The following is a 17,923-nucleotide window of genomic DNA, read 5'->3' as shown; positions in this document are numbered from 1 at the left end:
CAGTAAGTTCCACAACACAGGCTGTACTGTATTGGAGTATTTTTAAAATTATATTTAAAAAAAGTCTAGAAAGTTTTGGCTATTTCTTTCAAATTTAAGTTTAAAAACAGTGCATCCAACACCTGGTGGGAAGGCACAACCTGCTGATTCCCTAGGATTACACCAACCCTGGCTGGCTTCAGGCAAGTCCCTTAGCCCCTCTGGACTTCAGCTATAGAGTAGGGGGGAGCAGTACTGGGGACTGAGGATTAGCAACTGTGAGAGAAGATAAAAGGCACAGATGAGAGTTCAGCATCACCACTTATTTGGCCACCAGATGGCGACAGCACACCCCCTTCACTGGTCCCCTTCCCTCTTTACCTGTTGAATCATTTCTGGGTGCTGCTGCATGATGTGCAGGAACCGATCACTCTCCTGGGTCAGGGGAGTGGTCCTCTTCTTGGTGCTGCGGGACAGCTGCTTGAAGAGATACGTGACAATGTGGTCCAAACAGGAACAGCAGCCCGTGCAAACCATGGTGTCTATGAGGATAAGAAAAAGGGGAGAGAGTGGGACAAGACAAGCATTTCCCTCCATGAGACACAGCTGGAAAAGACCCCCCACTAACAAGCCCATCACCACCTGGCCAGCCCTTCTCCCCTCTGAGGCCTACCCAAGTAGCACAAATTTATCCTAAGCCAGCCAGCAGCAGCAGCCAAGTTGACACACTAATGATTCTCCAGTGTCCAAGCCCACAGTAACTGGAGGTGAAGCAACATGGTACTCTGCATTAGCTCACTGTGCCCTGTTCCCATGTGCAGGACATGGGAAGGTGTAAGCGTTCACCCGTGTTTGCACCTAGCTAGGGTAACTCAGCACAGCTCCTCAGTTTGTCATGTAACCAGCAGATGTCTCGCATGTGATGCTCTCAGCTGCCTGCCATCACAGTTTGGGTTGTGGGAACCGCAGTGCCTTTTTAGGCAAACTAAGCAGCACATTAAAACTACCCCTGTTGTACACAAGCGGCTCTTTCCCTTTAACAGACTCATTTGGAGGGAGCAGACACCATTGGTGCAGGGGTCATTTTTGTTGGGCCTGCAACTTAGTACTTTGAAAGGATGTAATGAAGGTAACTGTTGGTATCACCCATATCCATGTGGGTACAGTCACCATTAGCAATATAAAACCAGACACCAAGACTTGCATCTGACTTCCCGAAGTAACCACATGATCTTACTGATGTCCTCCCTACCCCTACTGCACCCCTCCCTGTCCCTCATCACCACATGTCATGTCAGGTCTCACCAGAGGGCCGGTAATGGGAAACTCGCTGCAGTAAGCGCTATTCCTGCCCATGTGTGTTGGCTGGGTAGGGTCCTGAGGTCACAAGTTATTTGGGACAATATTGTGTGTACAGCACCAGGAATACCCACTGAGCTAAACTAACACACAGCCTGTTCATCTGCAGATCTCCATTACATTACCCACTGCTCTATTTAAGAGATTAAACAGAATTCCCCTTCCATATGGGGCATTAATTTAGGGAGGATTGCCATGCACAGTAGAGTTCAACGTTGTCCTCCTTGTTTGCTCCTCCATGGACTCATTTCAGCCATCTTTATAGACCACGTGTCTCTATTTTCTTCCCTGGTTATGGCATTGGTCTAGGACACTGGGTTCAATTCCTGGCTCTACCAGGTAAGTCACAACCTCTGTGCATCAGTTCCCCAGCTCTAACATGGGGACAAAACAAACTCTCTAATCTCGTCTATTTAAATTGTTAGTTCCTTAGGGCAGTGACTGTCGTGTGTGTGTGCATGCGCGCACACATACGTACCTACCGTGCCAGGCTGGGGCAGCCATCTCTGGTGGTCTCTAGTTACTACCATATACAAAGGTGGCGTGCCATGAAAATTGAACAAATTCCCTCCCAATCTGCATCATAAATAGTTCACTCTAGCTTGTTAATGGTTTAAATGTATGCTAATTTAAACTAAAATCCTTAATCTTCTCATTCCCAAAAGAGCCCGTTGTATGTACCCCCAAAAGAATATAGATGGTTACCTAGTGCAGTCAGACCTTCTGAAATGGAAGAAAGAATATACATGATTACATGGGGCTCTAGACTGGCTATAAAGTTCATGTGGTCCTGGGTAAGAACTTCCAGTAAGGAATAGTATGACTGGCTGAGTTTGGGGTAATCCTGCAGAGAGAGAAAAAGAGAGAGAGACAGAGGGAAGAGACTTTAGGGTCTAATGGTTAATTTAGAATCGAGCACAGGACTTCCTGCAGAGCAAGTCTAATCACATCCCTTTCAACCCACTTTTCAACCAATTGGAAGTTGCTCATTGAGAGAGTCTACTTGACTAAGCGCTTATGAAAACAATCCCCATGGACAACTTGTGTGTGGTACATTTACATTTTTTAGCTCATCCCGTTTATGTGCTTAGTGTCACACAACAGTATCCAGCCACCTTTCCTTCATTAGTGTTTGGCTTGGTGGCTTAGTCAGCTAACTCCAGTGCTGGACATGCAGCCTTCTACTTTGATGTGTCAGTGGCAACCTATCAGACAAAGAACCCCATGTGAGCCCTTGGGGCACTAGGGTCAGGTTCTGCTGTGGTAGGAAGTCTAGTGAGCACACAGGCCTGGGTAATCATGCAACTCTCACCAACCCTGCAGAGATTCTGGCCAAACCTGTCAGCACAGGCAGGCAGTGGGCAGAGAATACTATACTCCAGGCTTGTATAGAAGGCAGATGTCGGGCTGGCCTCTAACAAGGCTGTGTTCTGATTACTGATGTGCCGAGAGCTCTGCCCACAGCCTCAGAAGGTAAGGAAAAGTCTCCATTTGCATGAAGTGTTTTTCAGAGAAGGGAGGGATTATTTAGGTCACTGCTCTACAGAGACTTGCCAATGCCCCCGATGAGAGGAGGGAAGGGATAAGCTGCAGCATAATGCACAAGCCCTGGGGAAATGGGATGGTGAGGAGGATGGGGCTGTTTTCAGACAGGACTCTGGGCATGCAGCAGACTATGCTGAATATGCAGTAGTTCCATCTCGCCCAGAAACCCAGGTAGGCAGGGCCCCGTGGGAAAGGGACAAGCTCACTCATCTGTACAGTTTCAATATTCCTTCAAAAGCCTCTGTTTAATTGCTCATCCTGCATGCTTCACCCTTTTAATAGTGCTTCAAGGCAGATCTTACTGCAACTTGGAGTCTGAGCGGCTCTGCTGTAGAACACACAGAGGATATGCAATGGATATCAGCCCCTCAGAATCCCCTGCACTTGTCTCAGCTCATACAAGGCTGCACTGCCTGCTTTTGAGGAGCAGAGGCAGATTGTGGTGTGTACTGGGATCTGGCAGGATTGACTGGAGCTGAGGCAGATGCGAGGGAAACTAGACATTTGGAAAAGGGAAAGACTGCCTAGAAGGATGTAGCTGCCCTGTTGTAGAATTAACTCTTTCAAGCTCAGCAACTCTGGGGCTCAGTATTAGCGCTAATGGCACTTGGCGTTAGGAAATCCCTTTGGTGAACACCAAAGGTCCAACGTCTCCCTTACTACAGTCTAGCTAGGTTTGTAACTCTGGTCTCCAAATAAGTTACTGCAAGCAGCAGCATACGGGAAGGGGACAGGACAAGTACAACTCCTGTTTGTCAGAGGGAGGCATAGCTTTCTAAGCAGCAAGATACTGAAGAATTACTTCATAGGAACACACACACAGGCACTATATTGAAGTCACGAAGTTTTCATTGCTGAGTTTGGTATATCTAATTATGTGGGCCTTTGGGCATGAAGCACCGAACATGACCTACAATTGCCCTTTGGAGAGAGAAAAGCAGATGTTCCAGCAGAAGTAGCATCAATATCCTAGCTAAGTCGGCGACACAGGTATGGGTGTCAGCTGGAATCAGCACACAGGGAATGGGCTCTCAGCAGTTGGCACATAGCTTTTGATTAGATGAGATCTAGTGGTTAATTACAGGTGTGTTGGCTTACCAGAAGATCGCTGTGCGGGATGGAGAGCAAGAGCTTAATAAAGGTTTGCAAGGCATTGTCGAGTGCGTCGTCCCCATACAGACGGAAGACACCGAAGTTGACGTAGCTGCCACTGAGCGCAGCCTTCAGCATAGAGAAGCAGATGGAAATCCCCTTGAGCTTCAAGGCATAGACTTGATCCTTTGGGACCTCCCCTAGTGTTAGGATACGATTTCCTGCACAAGGACAGAAGGAGACTCAGTATCCCAGCACCGCTTCCAGCCCCCATCTCAGTGCGTTGCTTCCCCCCAAGAAGAGTGGGGAAAAAGCAGCAAAGCTGTCTGAGTGACCATGGACAACATGGACACTTGGTACTGAAACTCTGGGCCAGTTTCATGAGCAAAGCTTATAGCAACCACTTGTCCTGTCCTATGAGATGACATGTCCCAACAGGAACTGGTTAGTAGCATGGTTCTTTACCTACGCTGTTGGAGACTATGAGAGAATTGGTCCGCCTGGCTGAACGCAAGCAGGTGGCTTTGCTGATGGGAACAGGGTGGTATTAATGGCTTCCCTTAGTAGTAGGATCCAGTCTCCAAAGTAACCACCAACTCCATACAGAAAGGCATTTGCTCATGTGGAGCTCAGCACAGCTGCTGCTTGGCCTCCACCAGAAGAGCCATGAGCTACTCTCTCCTTTTCTCAATCCCATGTAAAAATCCCTAAGCTCTCACCCCTGCCTGTCTGCATCAGGCCTTGGAGAGAATCCTCCCCCTTTATACAAGCAAGGCCACTAAGAACTTTGCAAGTTACTTCACCCTGCATCCCACCCCAGTCTCCTCAAAACCCCAGGCAGCACTGACAAGGGCACTAGTCCCATCTCACCAAGTGACCAGCAATCAGGAGCTAAGTCAGGGCAGAAGCTGGGGACTCACCATATGTAGTTATCATTTTACTAGTCTCTCGGAAAAGCAGGATGCCATTTGGTGAGGACACATCAAACTGCAGCCTTTGCGACCTAGAAGGCAGAACAGAACAGAACAGAAGTAAATACACAGCTGCTCACACAGGTGTGCGAAAGAGAAAGGAGTGACCATCTGCTCTGCTGATCTATATTGTGGCATCTTTGTGCTTAGAGCAGAGCATGGGCGGAGAGATCTATGGGCCCGTGGTGCCCAGGCAACAGGAATATTCCTGTCCCAGGGGCCTGGCTCCAGCAAAGTTTCCCATCTCTTCCCCCCGCCCTCCCACGCGTCCCCCAGCCCCACCTGGTGCCCCTGGGTGATTTAAAACAGCCCCGGGGCTCCTGCTGCCACCCAGCAGAGCTGAGCAGCTTCCTGCCTACTCGCTCCAGGTGGCTGCCAGCAGGTCTTTGCAGCCCATGTGAGGGGGTTGTGCAGCTGTGCGCTGCCCCCGCCCCAAACGCCCTTGCAGCCAATGAGAAGCTGCAGGGGCGGTGCCTGGAGACAGCAGCATGAGGAGACCCCCCTCCCCCCCCAGCCTGCCCCGCCTAGGAGCCTCTGCTGGAGGGGGTGCCCCAGGTAAGCACTGAACCCCCCATCCACTTCCAGAGCCTGCACCCACACCCCCTCCACAAACACCCTCCGGCCCCCAAATTTCCTCCTGCACCCCCATCCCCGCACACCCTCAACCCCAAACTCCCTCCCAGAGCCTGCACCCCTCCCCTCCTCCTGCATGCCCATCCTGCACCCCGCACCCCCTCCCCAACTCCCTCTTGCACTCCCACCCCTCCCCTGCACCTACTTTTGATCCCAAACTCCCTCCCAGAGCCTGCACACCAACCCCCAAACTCGTTCCCAGAGCCTGCACTCCAGACCCTCTCCCCCACCCAAACTCCCTCCCAGAGCCCAACCTCTCACCCCTTCTGCACCCAAATTCCCTTCCAGAGCCTGCACCCCAATCCCCTGCCCCAGCCCAGAGCCTGCACCCCAGACCCTGTCCCCCACCCAACTCCCTCCCAGAGCCTGACCTCTCACCCTCTCTGCACTCAAAAGCCCTTTCAGAGCCTGCATCCCCACCCCCTCACGCACCCTAATCGCCTGAACCCCCAGACCCCCACCCAAACTCCCAGAGCCTTGGGCAGGTGCGCGTGTGGAGTTTGCGGGGCGGGGGGGAGGGGAGTTCTGGGCACCACCAAAATTTCTACAAATCTGCCCTGGAGCAGAGGTGGGCAAACTACTGCTGCTGAGCTCCCGGCCTAGGAGGCTAGCCCCCTGCCCCTCCCCCTGAGCCACACCGGTGTGCAGGCAATGTGACTTGCGCCTGCCCACCCACCTCCCAGGCTTTCCAATAAGCCTGTCCTGCTGCTCAGCGGCATGGTAAAGGGTCGGGGGGGGGGGGGATTGGATAAGGGGCAGGAGGTCCCGGGGGGAAGTCAGGAGACAGGGGGAGTTGGATGAGGGTGGGGTCCCAGGGGGTTTCAGGAGGGGGGACCGACAGGGAGCAAGGGGAGTTGGATAGGGGATGGGGTCCTGGGGGAGCAGTAAGGGGACAAGGAGTGGGGGGGCACGGTTTGGATGCATCGGGGGTCCCAGGAGACCTGTCAGGGGGTGGGGGTGTGGATAGGGGTTGGGGCGTCCTGGGGGGCAGTTGGTCCCAGGAGGGGGCAGGGGCCAGGCTGTTTGCCGAGGCACAGCCTTCCCTACCCAGCCCTCCGTTCTGTTTCACAACCCCGACGTGGCCCTCAGGCCAAAAAGTTTGCCCACCCCTGGCTTAGAGCCATTTGTGGGAGGTCAGAAGCAGTTGCCCCAGTCTGATGATAATAATGGCACTAAGCCAGACAGCTCAGAAATGGAGACAAGAGAGCTGCCGTCTCCAAAGAAAAGGCCAGTGCGTCACCTGGTTTAAGAATATTAAGATTCACACATGCCAGAAATCGCACCTCAGCAATAACTGCTACGTTACTGTACACTGCAACCCAAGGAACAGCGTGGTAGGCAGCTTTCCAGCAAAGTCTAGCAGTGCTGGGACTATCGCCGATCCACACTGTGATGTACGCGCTTGGCAATTAGATAGTTTGCTTCCCTACAGGTGAATACGTTTCAACTTAACGTGTAGCACGGGAATCTTTTTCCTAGCTTACATCTCAACAAATAAGGAGGAGATTCGATAGGTTTGAGGACTTCAGTAACTCAGCCAGAGGTTATGGACCTACTATACGAGTCAGTGGGCAGGGTTCTGTAGCCTGCAATGTGCAGGAGGTCACTAGATGATCATGATGATCCCTTCTGGTCTATGAGGGTTTGTCCTTTTGCAAATGTATCTTTTGTCTTTGGTCAACAGCACAACAATATGGATCCTCAAGAGCAATAAAGCCCCTTTCTCTGTTCAAGTCTAGTTTCCTTTTTGCATGGCTACAACAACGCTTAGCATTGCTCTCGCGTACAGAGTTCTGTTCACCTGGCAGTACTCCAGAGATAAAAGTTTGGCAGTCTTTCACTCACATGTTAGGCAGCTTCTAAATTATCTGAACAGTGGCAGAGACATATCTATCTGCTAGCAAACAGAACCACTGGTCATCTGACCACCAGATGGAACACCACTCATTTTAACTGCATGTTTTTAAATTAATGTAAATTTCTCAGATGTTATGACTGGCCCCAGAAACAGGTCCTCCAACACACACACACACTGGTTTCTGATCTAGTCTCTCCACACGTTCTCTTCCATTACGAGCTTACAGAAAGACAGCTCTTTGGTTTAACTGGGTCATGATGCAGGATTAATATGTAAACTATTATATTTGCTTCCCTACTGAGAGAGCAGCTGCTTTTTTTTTTTTTGCTGGCAACTTGCAAAGCATAAACAGAGGGAAATGGAAGAGACATGGCTGGGCAGCAGAGAACATGATCAAGCCCCAGACTAATGGGTGACAGTGAAGAGACAGGAATTCCCATTTGCTTTCAGATGTTGGAGTCTCGTACCTGTTATGCACCAATTCTGCCATCAGTTTGAGCACAGGTGTAGTGCAGGCTGGGTCGTGGTACCACAATTCAATCGCCCGCTGTAGAATTGGCATGTAGGACGGATAGCTGCAACTCAGAAGCTAAGGAACTTTGTCGTTTCAATTATGAAGAAAAGGTCAGCAGTTTAAACTCAGGTCAAAGGTCTTGCCCTGCTCCAGCCTTTGGAGAGAGGCTCTCTTGCTCCTGGCCTCTCTCTGGGCACTCAACATAGCCGATGGTTCTGGCCGGGGCTTACTCTCCTGGAGAACAGAGTCACTTGTTTCCATTTAAACCACCGTTTGGCTGGTAATATTTATCTACACAGTACAATAACTAAAATATCTCGGGGCAAAGGGAGATAATGGGGTATCTCTGTGCCTGCATCCACTGTTGCCAAAGCCAGCCACGATCAGTTTATGTTCACCTTTTCCAAGCAGCCTGCCCCGTGTTACGGGCATGTTGCCTCCACCAGGCAGAAGACTATAGACAACACCTGGGGTCCACAGGTGTTGCTTCTTGATCAGCTTTATTGGGGGGTCACCAAGGTGAACAGGCTACTTCCCAACTACTGCCAGCCCTAGGGAGCAAGAGATGTAGCATGGCATTTTCAGAGGAGCTTAAAGGAGCTGAGTGTCTAACTCCCATTAAAAGCCAGGGGAATTTGGGTGCCTAAAGCATTTAGGCTCATTTGGAATTCAACCCTAAGCCTTAGAACGGATTTCTAGCCTCCTTTGTGGCAGAATGTAATATGAAACCACAGGCAGGGCTCCCAAAAGGAGTTTTTTCTTAAAGCTTGGAAGAGATGCATCAGGAGCTGCAAATTCTCTTGACTGTAAAGAGGAGAACTACAAACAAAGAGTTAACTGAATATAGAATTAACCATCTTGGCAGGGGATTAGACTAGATGACCCTTATGGTCCTGTCTAGCCCTATGGTTTTGGGAGCAACAGCCCTGAACCAAAGATCCCTCGATTCTAATGTCTTTAGTGCTGTTGAGGCCAGTGGGATTTTAGGGTGAGGATACATCCACTCAAAGAGCATCATAAAGCTGGTCTTGGCATTGAAGGCAAAGGCTATTCCCCTCAGGTCTCTCACAAGGCCGACCAAGGTCCTCTGAATTGGGAAGGGAGAGACATGACATGTTGAATGACATACTTCCTGACATTTCCCTCTCCCGGCCTCCACTAGCCCACCGCCCTTCCAACCAAGAGCAATAGGGTGTTGCTTGGGTGGCCTCCAGTCTCAAAAATTGGACACTCCTTCTTAAGCAACAGGAATGCACCCAAGTTAAGCCAAGGCAGAGAGAGTACTAAGAGGTGTCACTGGTTAAAGCCACACACTGTGTCTGAGCTATCCTGGGTGAATGAGACACCTCCCTTCCCCAAATGCCTCACAATCATTTACTCTGTCTCTAAGAGATCCGGGTCTCCTCAAACTTGTCTACCACCTCCCAAACTTTGGGAGTAAAGAACTAAAAAGGAAATTTTGATTAAGTCATGGATGACAAGGCCCCTATTGGAAAAAGAATGGATGCAAAGTCCCAAGGCACTGATTAACTAAAAAGTTTGTCTTGCTCAGTTTGGACTTACTTTTGCTTCTTGTTCATTGAAAGTGTTTGTGCTGAACATCTGTGCCACAGCCTCGAATGCAGCGGTGAGGGGCAGCATGAACTGTTCATACTGATCCTCATCTTCCCCTGAAAGAGAGCAAAGAGGAAACTGATACCTTCCACCCAGACTCCACTTCCCACAGCAGTGTGTGTGTGTGTGTGTGTGTGTGTGTGTCTCTCTCTCTCTCTCTCTCTCTCTGCAGGTGAGAGACAGGCATTGAGCGTGCTAATTTTAGGGAGCCTGTGTTCCTCTGGATAAAGATGATGCCTTTATCAATCCTTAACAGGGAGAAAAGACTAAGGGTGCAGAGAGAACTTCGCGGAATTAAGACTGCATGTGGGTTTGTCTGCAAGTCAGCTTGTGAAGGAAAACTTGGCCCTAATTAGTGGCCTGCATCTCTCTCCTGCTAGTACAGACTATCACAGCAATCCCTCCCCCTCTCAAGACTTCTCCCCCTTCCTGGTGGGGCTTCTGCCACTTCCAGTAGCTTTTACTGGCTAAGCCATCACCTTCCACAGTCAAGGGGACTAGAACATTTAAGAGCCCTGTGTACAAGATAGCAACTCAATTTCCCCATTCCTCTCAGGTCTATGAAAATGGGTTGCAGTACCTAAGTCCACCATGAGGAGGCGCCCAAGTGCAGTGTAGAAAGTAGTCCGACATCTCATGTCAGTCAGGTTGGACTGATTGTTAATACCCAGGAAAGAAAAGTGCTCACTCTGTCAATGAAAAAGCAAAGTTAACAGCGAGTGGCAGGTTTACAACAAGGCTTATATATTACAGGTTCATGGGCATTTAGGAGCCCCTGATTGTTTTGACTTGTACTCTGTTCTTTCAAGGGCCTTGGCAGGACTGAACCACTCTGTTTACTTTGCTAACCACTTTACTTCTGCGGCTAACCTCAAAGAATAAACTACTGGAGGGCCACCCTCCCTAGTGCTGCTTGTATTACAGAGATAACATTAACACATGTTCTTTGGCAAGGATACTTGGCCCTTTACCTTTAGTCTGAGGATTCTGAAGTGCTATATAAAACAATTAAATCTCGCTACACCTCCAATGAGGGAAATGAATTTCCCCATGTAAGATAGGGGTTTTTAGAGGTTAGGAGAGTTGCTCAAGGTCACATAGCCTGTAGGTGACAGACCCAGGAGTCCGGATTTCCAGGCCATTGATCCAATCATTAGATCGGTCTATCGTACAGGTACTTCTAGGAGTCACCACCATATCCAAGCACCTGTTGATATATCCTCCCAACAAAAGCCAGGAAAACAATTTAATGCAATATTATTTATTAATTTCCAGTAGAGGACCAGATCCAGGGCCTGCACAAAGTACAGGAAACCTCCAAGGAAAACCCTTGAGTGCTTTTATAACTGGTGTTGATTCTGAAAGTGATCTTTGAGTCACACCCCTGAACAGTATGAGAACATACTGCATTGCTGGAGGACCACCTATTGGCAGACCTGTAAGTCCGAGGTCCTGGCATCTGTGGCAGCTAAACATCCCTTGGCCCTTTTCCCCCCAAAGGTAGGAGTGTCTATTAGATAGGAATGTGATCAGAATACTAGAATGCTATTACATTTCATCTCCCTGAATTCCCAAAGTGGATACAGCGTTCTTCACTTTCTGCCTTCAGGTTGTAGCAGTGCATCACAATGCCATACATTCCTCCCCAGTGTTGGCTGCATTTCAGTGAGGGGAGTGACTGAGTGAGAGTCCTGTATTACATTTGCAAAGAAGCAGGAATCATTTGGATGAGAGGGACTATATAAATCCAGGATGTCAGAATTAAAGTGCAGACTTTGGAAAGAGGCAAAGAGAAGAGATCATAATCATAAAACAGTCTTCTCCTATGAAGCAAGTATTTGGGAGACTTATAGTTACGCTTCAGAAGCGTGTCTGCGTGTGAAAACACACAGGACTGGTTCTTGCTTTAGCCCGCATGCATGCACCTGCATGTGAGGGTTTGTTACAGGAGAGAGGCTGGAAGGGAATGAAAGACTTACCGTGTGATTGTTCAGCATGAACTGTACTGCGCTCAGTTTCACCAATTTCCTAACACTACTGTATGTAGAAAGGGTGTTAAGGAAACAGCAAGCAGAACCAGTCAGTCACTGGACGGTTCCAAGTGCCTGCAAAGCACATACAAGGGAATACTTTCCTGAGTACGTACAAGTTTTACATAATGCTTTCTGGCTTGTGCATTGTTTTTCTTCTCAACCACATTTTTTTCTGACCAAATCCTGTTACCAAGGACTCTTCTATACAAATAGTTGGTGCGCAGCAAGCTGGAGTGTAAATCTACAGTGCACTAGCCTTCCACGCAGTAAGTGTCTGTGTGGACCCTGCTATCGTGCGTTACAAGTTCTGGAATGCGCAGGGATTTACTCTGCTTTGAAAGGGGAAGCTGCACATTTCACCCTACTGCAGACTCCATTTTTGTCTTATTTTGTAAGGAAGACGTGACCCCAACCTGTACTATGCTCTTCGACATGTCTGCAGCACACAAATGAAGGCTGTGGGCAATAAGCTATGAAGTAGCCATGATCCATGGTTACAAAGCCTACAATACTTCAGCCATCTATCGGGATTCGTTGCAACCACGGTGAAAAGGGTACCAAGTGTCTATGCTCTTTTGGCTACTCAGATGTTTGGGGGATATGGGAGACTGCAAACTGGGGAGCAGGGGCGGGGGAGAGGTTTGTTTTTGTTTTTGTTTTTTTTAAAAAGATAAGCCAAATTCACATGGATACACAGCCAAGAACTGGGAGAGTGGATGATGAAAAAGTCATGCCCAATATTATGTGGCTGGAATTTGTGTTTGGAGATGCCTCTCTCCAGCTCTAGGAAGTTCCTAGTAAATTGACAGATCTACTGGAGCATCCATTAAAGATGCACTGAGATTAGCTCAGTGGATGACAATAACTAATGGACTTATGCAAAACGCTCCCATTTCATCATAACACACTGGTATAGTGCTCCCCAAATTCCACCGTAAGTGTGTTCTACAGAAAAGGATATCCAATGGAGAGGTCATTGAGAAGCTGCAGCGTCTTGGAGGTGATAGGTTCACATCGACCCCAATACTTCAAGTTGGTGATGCTACAGGAGAGGAGAATAAGAACAGGTCAGAGGGACGGCTTGGATTTCTTTTGTTGCAAAGTGAAATCTTCCAAACGCCACCCAATACCATCTCCACCCTCCAAAAAGTCACAGACATCACAAGCCACAAAATATTGGTATAAAATTACTGTACTTACATTTGGTTGACTAGAAAATTATCCTTCAGATAATCTTCACTACTTGGGTCCCAAGCTACACTGGCCCATACCCAGGCCCTTGGAATTCTGTGGCACTCCAGGGCTGATTTCTGCAGCAAGGGTAAGAGAATTCTGCGGCAGTGACAACATGCAGACGTATGCAATTCTGCACCTGCACCATCCACTGTCAGCTGCAGAATTCTAGTAGCCCTTGCTTCTTCCAGGAGAGCCATTTAACCCCTTGTGGATGTGCAGCTCAGGTGCGCAAGAGTGGACAGGCACCATGAACACCAAGGCAAAAAATGATGTGTGGAAAGCCGGTGGCCATGTGCATCCAGGCGCACGGCACTGGGCTTCAGCCTTGGAGCTGCTGAAGTGGTGAAAATTCTAATGGTGACTGCCAGAAAGACACGACAAAACCCAATTGACATGTTCAATCAAGAGGCAGCTTCCAAGCAACTAGCCAAGTAGGGAGCAGTCTACTAAAGTGGAAGAGTTTTTAGAATGGTACTGGCGCTACTTTTGTACTGAGTTCTATTTGAAAAGAAAACCTTTGAGAGAGCAGTCCCCTTCCCCACAGTACTTTCTTGGCTTGTGATTGGCAATAATGGTGTGGCAGCGCACGATAGCTGAGACTGCTCCTTGGAACAATGATGTCAGACAGACGATTAAGTGGGCACTGGAATGAGAATCCATCATCCTGGTGTAGCTGGCAGGGTATTACATTTGTGCGTCTCCATGGCCCAGGCTAGATTCCATGGCGGATAAATAATCCTGGATGCTGCACAGGGCCTAAGCCCCTGGCCACAGCCTATAATTCTCTCGAATAGCCAGAGGTTACTTTCTCAGTCTGAACAACGCTGTCTTATATTGAAGTTGTCCCAGTTACACTTTCAAGTGAACCCTGGGATCCCTGATGACTGCAAGCAGAAATACTTACATTTTCCCTATGAAGACACTCAGGACCATGGTCTCGTCATTCAATCCCAGGACCTCAGAGAGACGGCGGTATAGCTGGAAGGAAAAGAGCAACGCAAGTTAAAAAGAAGCCAATGGAATTAGTGATACTGTTCCTGTAAGAGGCTGGGACTCTACTGGGGATGCAGCCTGAATTTAAAAATAGCTATTTCATTTCTCTGAGCACTAGGGCCTCCGAGCAGTTAAGCACGGAGAGCATTTGATCCACGACCCACATTTATGAAGAGACACGATAGCTCTTATTCATTTTCTTCCCCGCTCCATGCGACACTGACCCAGGAATCTGTCTAGTTCATGCTTTTCAAGACCACCAAGAGAAGGTTCCTGCCTTGAGGCACTCTCATGCTTACTCAGACCAATATGCTATGTGGGGTAACAGGTCAAACAAGAGAAGAAAATGTTGTTGACCTGTAAGATTTTTCAATCCTCCTTTTCATTCTAGCAAAAATTTATCCCCAGCCAGGCTCACAGCAGCTACAGAAGGGGGATTCCCATAGCTACAATACTAACGCAGTTTCTCTACTGACAGCAATGAGTACAAAGAAGCAATGAACTGTGCACTCATATCTCTGATCTAGCCCCACTCTCAAACAAACACTCCTAAGCCCTCTGCACCTTCAGAAGCAAGAGAGCGTCACCCTTGTGCTTTAATCCGTGTCCCTGAGCCCATAATTCAGTATCGCCATCAGAATGGCCGAGAGTCAATTTTTGGAATAAAAATAGCTTAGTTTCTCTCAACTCCCTTTTCCTGGGCTACTTTAAGCTCCAAGTACACCAAAGTTAACTTCCAGAGTATCTTGCAAGAGAACACATAGCAGAAAAAGTCACTTTCATAAACCCTTCCTTGTCTGCAAAATCTGCCCTTTTAGGCAGCCAACGTACCATGTTTCAGATCAGTGCAAAGGCGAGGGTTTTTTCAGAATGTCTGGAAAAAATTCCAGTAGGTTTTAACAAAGTATCTGAACCCCACCCCAGCCTTAACATCTCAGATACTTATATGACCCCCCATTACCCTAAACACTTTGAGGCACTCAGATCCTAATGCATTTTCCCCTCATGTCACCCTTGTGAAGTAGGGCAGGGCTATTAACTCCCCTTGTACAGATGGTGAACTGAGGCACAGAGAAGCTAAGTGACTTGCCTAAGGTCACACAGGAAGCCTGTGGTGGAGCAGGGATATGAACCCAGGTCTCCTAAGTTAGTGCCCTAATCAGACATTATCTTACTGACAAGCAGTGCCAAAGCTGCACTGCTGAAGCTATAATTGTAAGACTGGGTATGTAGAAGGCAGGAAGGATGGGGGCTTCTAATAAGCTTCTTCTTCTAAGAAAAGAGCAGATTAAGGTCTAGCAGCTCATATGCCAAAAGATGTGAAGACATTATGGTAGCCAGCAATGCCTCAAGGCTGCATGGTAGAGGGAATTACCTTGGAGGATTTCTGCACCTGGTCTCCAATGTAGATCTTTCGGAACTGCTCAAAGAAGCTCAGCATGGCAAGCTCCAGTTTCTCGTTCCCAGCCTGTGCCAGGCGAGAGTCTGTCAGGTTCATCAACTGCAATACCCTGAAGGGAGGGAAAAGAAGCAGCAACAGATCTACCAACCATTCCAGGAGGACAAGAAATACCAGCCTGCCTGAAGACTGACAAGGGTGAGCAGAAAAGTGATTTCAGGCAGCTGGTATTTTGAATCTGCGTATAGCTGAGAACCCCCTTTTTGCTCTCTAGGAGGTGGCGTGGTGGGCTAAGAGTGATCGAAACACAGGAATGACATGATGTTAAACTAAAGACGATGACCAAGAGTCAAGCCCCCCGCTCCCCCATGTGGAGGAGCCAGCAGAAGGCCTATGCACCACTTAAGATATGGGCAGGGGGTCGGGAGGGGAAAAGGAGAGAAGACACAGGCCTTGGTGCCTGCCCTCCACACAGAGGGGAATTTTCACCCCCTGCAGAGCTTATCAAATGCCAAGGTTCAGTATGTTCTCTGAGATATCCCCTGAGCAGAAGCCTCCAGCTCTCATTACAAAGACTGAAGAGGCATTTAAGTGGGCACCTCCAACCCCCACTGATTTTTATTGTTGCCACGTAGGGCTTGTGGATAATGCCCATGAATGATCTACTGGGGTAAGAAAGGTTTTCACTGACTGAGGTTATAAACTCATGGTTGGAGGCAAAGGACAACTCTTTTTTGGGAGGTGGCCCAAAACTAATAGGGAGAGTAAAGATCAAAGTAAACAGACTAATATGAGAAAGTCTCTTGTGTATAATATAAACGGAGGGTAGCTCAAAATGGTTGAGGTCTCATATCTTCTCTCCAGTAATGCACCAACCGCAGGAGGAGCTAGTGCTTGATGTACAGTTCCTCATTAACAGTTATCACACGGACAACTTCATAAATTCTCAGATTCAGTCCTCTTGATCCCAGAGAAGCAGAATTAGCTTATGTTCCACATGAAATTTTGCTCAGCTTAGGGTTAAGAGCCATAAACTGCATATTAATTACCTATACCGAATAAATCAGCAACTGTATTAATAGAAGGCTTACAGTTCTGAAATATGCTACAAAAATTTACTAGTGCCACCCTGTATACGAATTCCGTCCGCTGTAGGGTACTGCGATATTCATAAGATATTTACTCTCTAAGCCACTTCGGTTCATATCAGAAAAAACATCTTTTCCCTAAAAAGAACCAGCATGCACTGGGTTCTACTCTGCAGTGGGCATTTAAAAAAAATAGGAAAAATTCCACCCTTACATACTGTCCCCCATGTTATTTGGCTCCCTTGCCAAACACCTCTGTAGACATCCAGGTTTAGACAAATCCCAACAGAAGTTTGCTCAGTGGGTCTAGCCAGTGCTATCAATGTCTTTGTTCGAAGGCCAATTCCATCCAGTTATTTTTAGCGAGAAGAGAAGAGGGAAGGGAGAACACTTAAAGCCCCAAGGAGAATTACTACCATGCAGCTACGAGAATGGAACATAGTGCAGCTAGAAAGCATTCAACATTCCTACCGACAAACCAATTCGCCGTCCATTGCATCCTGCTCATCTGTGCTGGCGAACGAAACCCTGCCACCAATCACTGCCCCGATGATATAAACGAGCCATGTCAAGCGCCCTGAAGCCAACAGATGACATCAGAAACACACACTTCACAAGCCACGTGGTAGAGAGAGAAAGGGATTCTGTGGGTTTTTCTCTGGCAAAGCTAGGGTTCATGAAGAAAGATTTCTTAAAAGAGCATATTTTAGTCCTCTGATCAGTGGCGTAGCCAGGTGGAGAAAACAAGGGGAGCGGAGATAAAGAAGGCGCCACCCACTTATACTCACCCGCCGGCGCTCCGGGTCTTCAGCGGCACTTCTGCGTCAGGTCCTTCACTCACTCCGGTCTTCGGCAACACTGAACGACCCCTCCCTCGCCACCGAAATGCCACTGAAGATTGGAGTGAGTGAAGGACCAGACGCCGCCAGGTGAGTAAAATTTAAAAAGGTGCCAAAAATTTAAAAAAGGCGCCACTTGTGCTCAGTGCGGGAGTGGCCGCTGCCCCGCTCCCCCCAGTTACGCTACTGCTTCTGATCAAGAAGCTAAAGTTATGCCATTATTACTTGTTTTTCCACATAGTGGAAATTATGTACAATTTCCAGGATCAGAACTGTAGTCTGTTTGCTTCAGAGCATCATTTCTAGCTTCAGTGTGCTCCCAACATAAGATCACCCTCATCCCAGGAAATTCCTTTAAAACAAGACCGGAGTCTGTAGACTTTTGGAAATATTATTGTGTGCGCAAAGAGGAGCACTTATTCTTTGAAAGCACACAAGGCTGATATGACAGATACTCAAGTCCTAATCATCTGAAGTGGTAATGATTTAATTACAGCAGTATAGTAAAGCAGACCAAGGCCTGCCCAGTGTGAATACATTTATACTGGAGTAACTTATTCCCAAATGGGACATGGGGTTATACCTGTGTAACTATAATAGGTAAAAAACCCACCCCTCTAACTGAAATCATTATACTGTACAAAATCTGTGCATAGACCAGGCTGAATGCCCAAGCCACATGCCCATATCCTCAAGGGACTGCTTGTAGGACTGGATCTCTCCTGATAGGATTCTTTTAGGAAAATGGGCTTCTGGAGCTGTAGGGGTTT

General features: G+C 48.1%; 1 protein-coding gene across 1 annotated transcript in view; it reads right to left on the bottom strand.

The window, feature by feature from the left end:
- Nucleotides 1–17,923, bottom strand: part of XPO7 (exportin 7) — an 83,044-nt gene that overhangs the window by 5,010 nt on the left and 60,111 nt on the right. The window contains 13 exon segments of the mRNA XM_043503214.1: nt 361–521; nt 2,044–2,182; nt 3,982–4,196; nt 4,896–4,978; nt 7,905–8,012; nt 8,950–9,038; nt 9,515–9,621; nt 10,146–10,254; nt 11,545–11,608; nt 12,560–12,640; nt 13,739–13,812; nt 15,203–15,338; nt 16,786–16,891. Coding sequence (XP_043359149.1) covers nt 361–521; nt 2,044–2,182; nt 3,982–4,196; nt 4,896–4,978; nt 7,905–8,012; nt 8,950–9,038; nt 9,515–9,621; nt 10,146–10,254; nt 11,545–11,608; nt 12,560–12,640; nt 13,739–13,812; nt 15,203–15,338; nt 16,786–16,891 — 1,472 coding nt within the window.

The sequence above is a fragment of the Dermochelys coriacea genome, chromosome 26, assembly GCF_009764565.3.
Source record: "Dermochelys coriacea isolate rDerCor1 chromosome 26, rDerCor1.pri.v4, whole genome shotgun sequence".
NCBI classification, from domain to species: Eukaryota; Metazoa; Chordata; order Testudines; family Dermochelyidae; genus Dermochelys; species Dermochelys coriacea.
The sequence above is the reverse complement of the archived record's forward strand: the minus strand, read 5'-3'. Positions and strand labels throughout refer to the sequence as shown.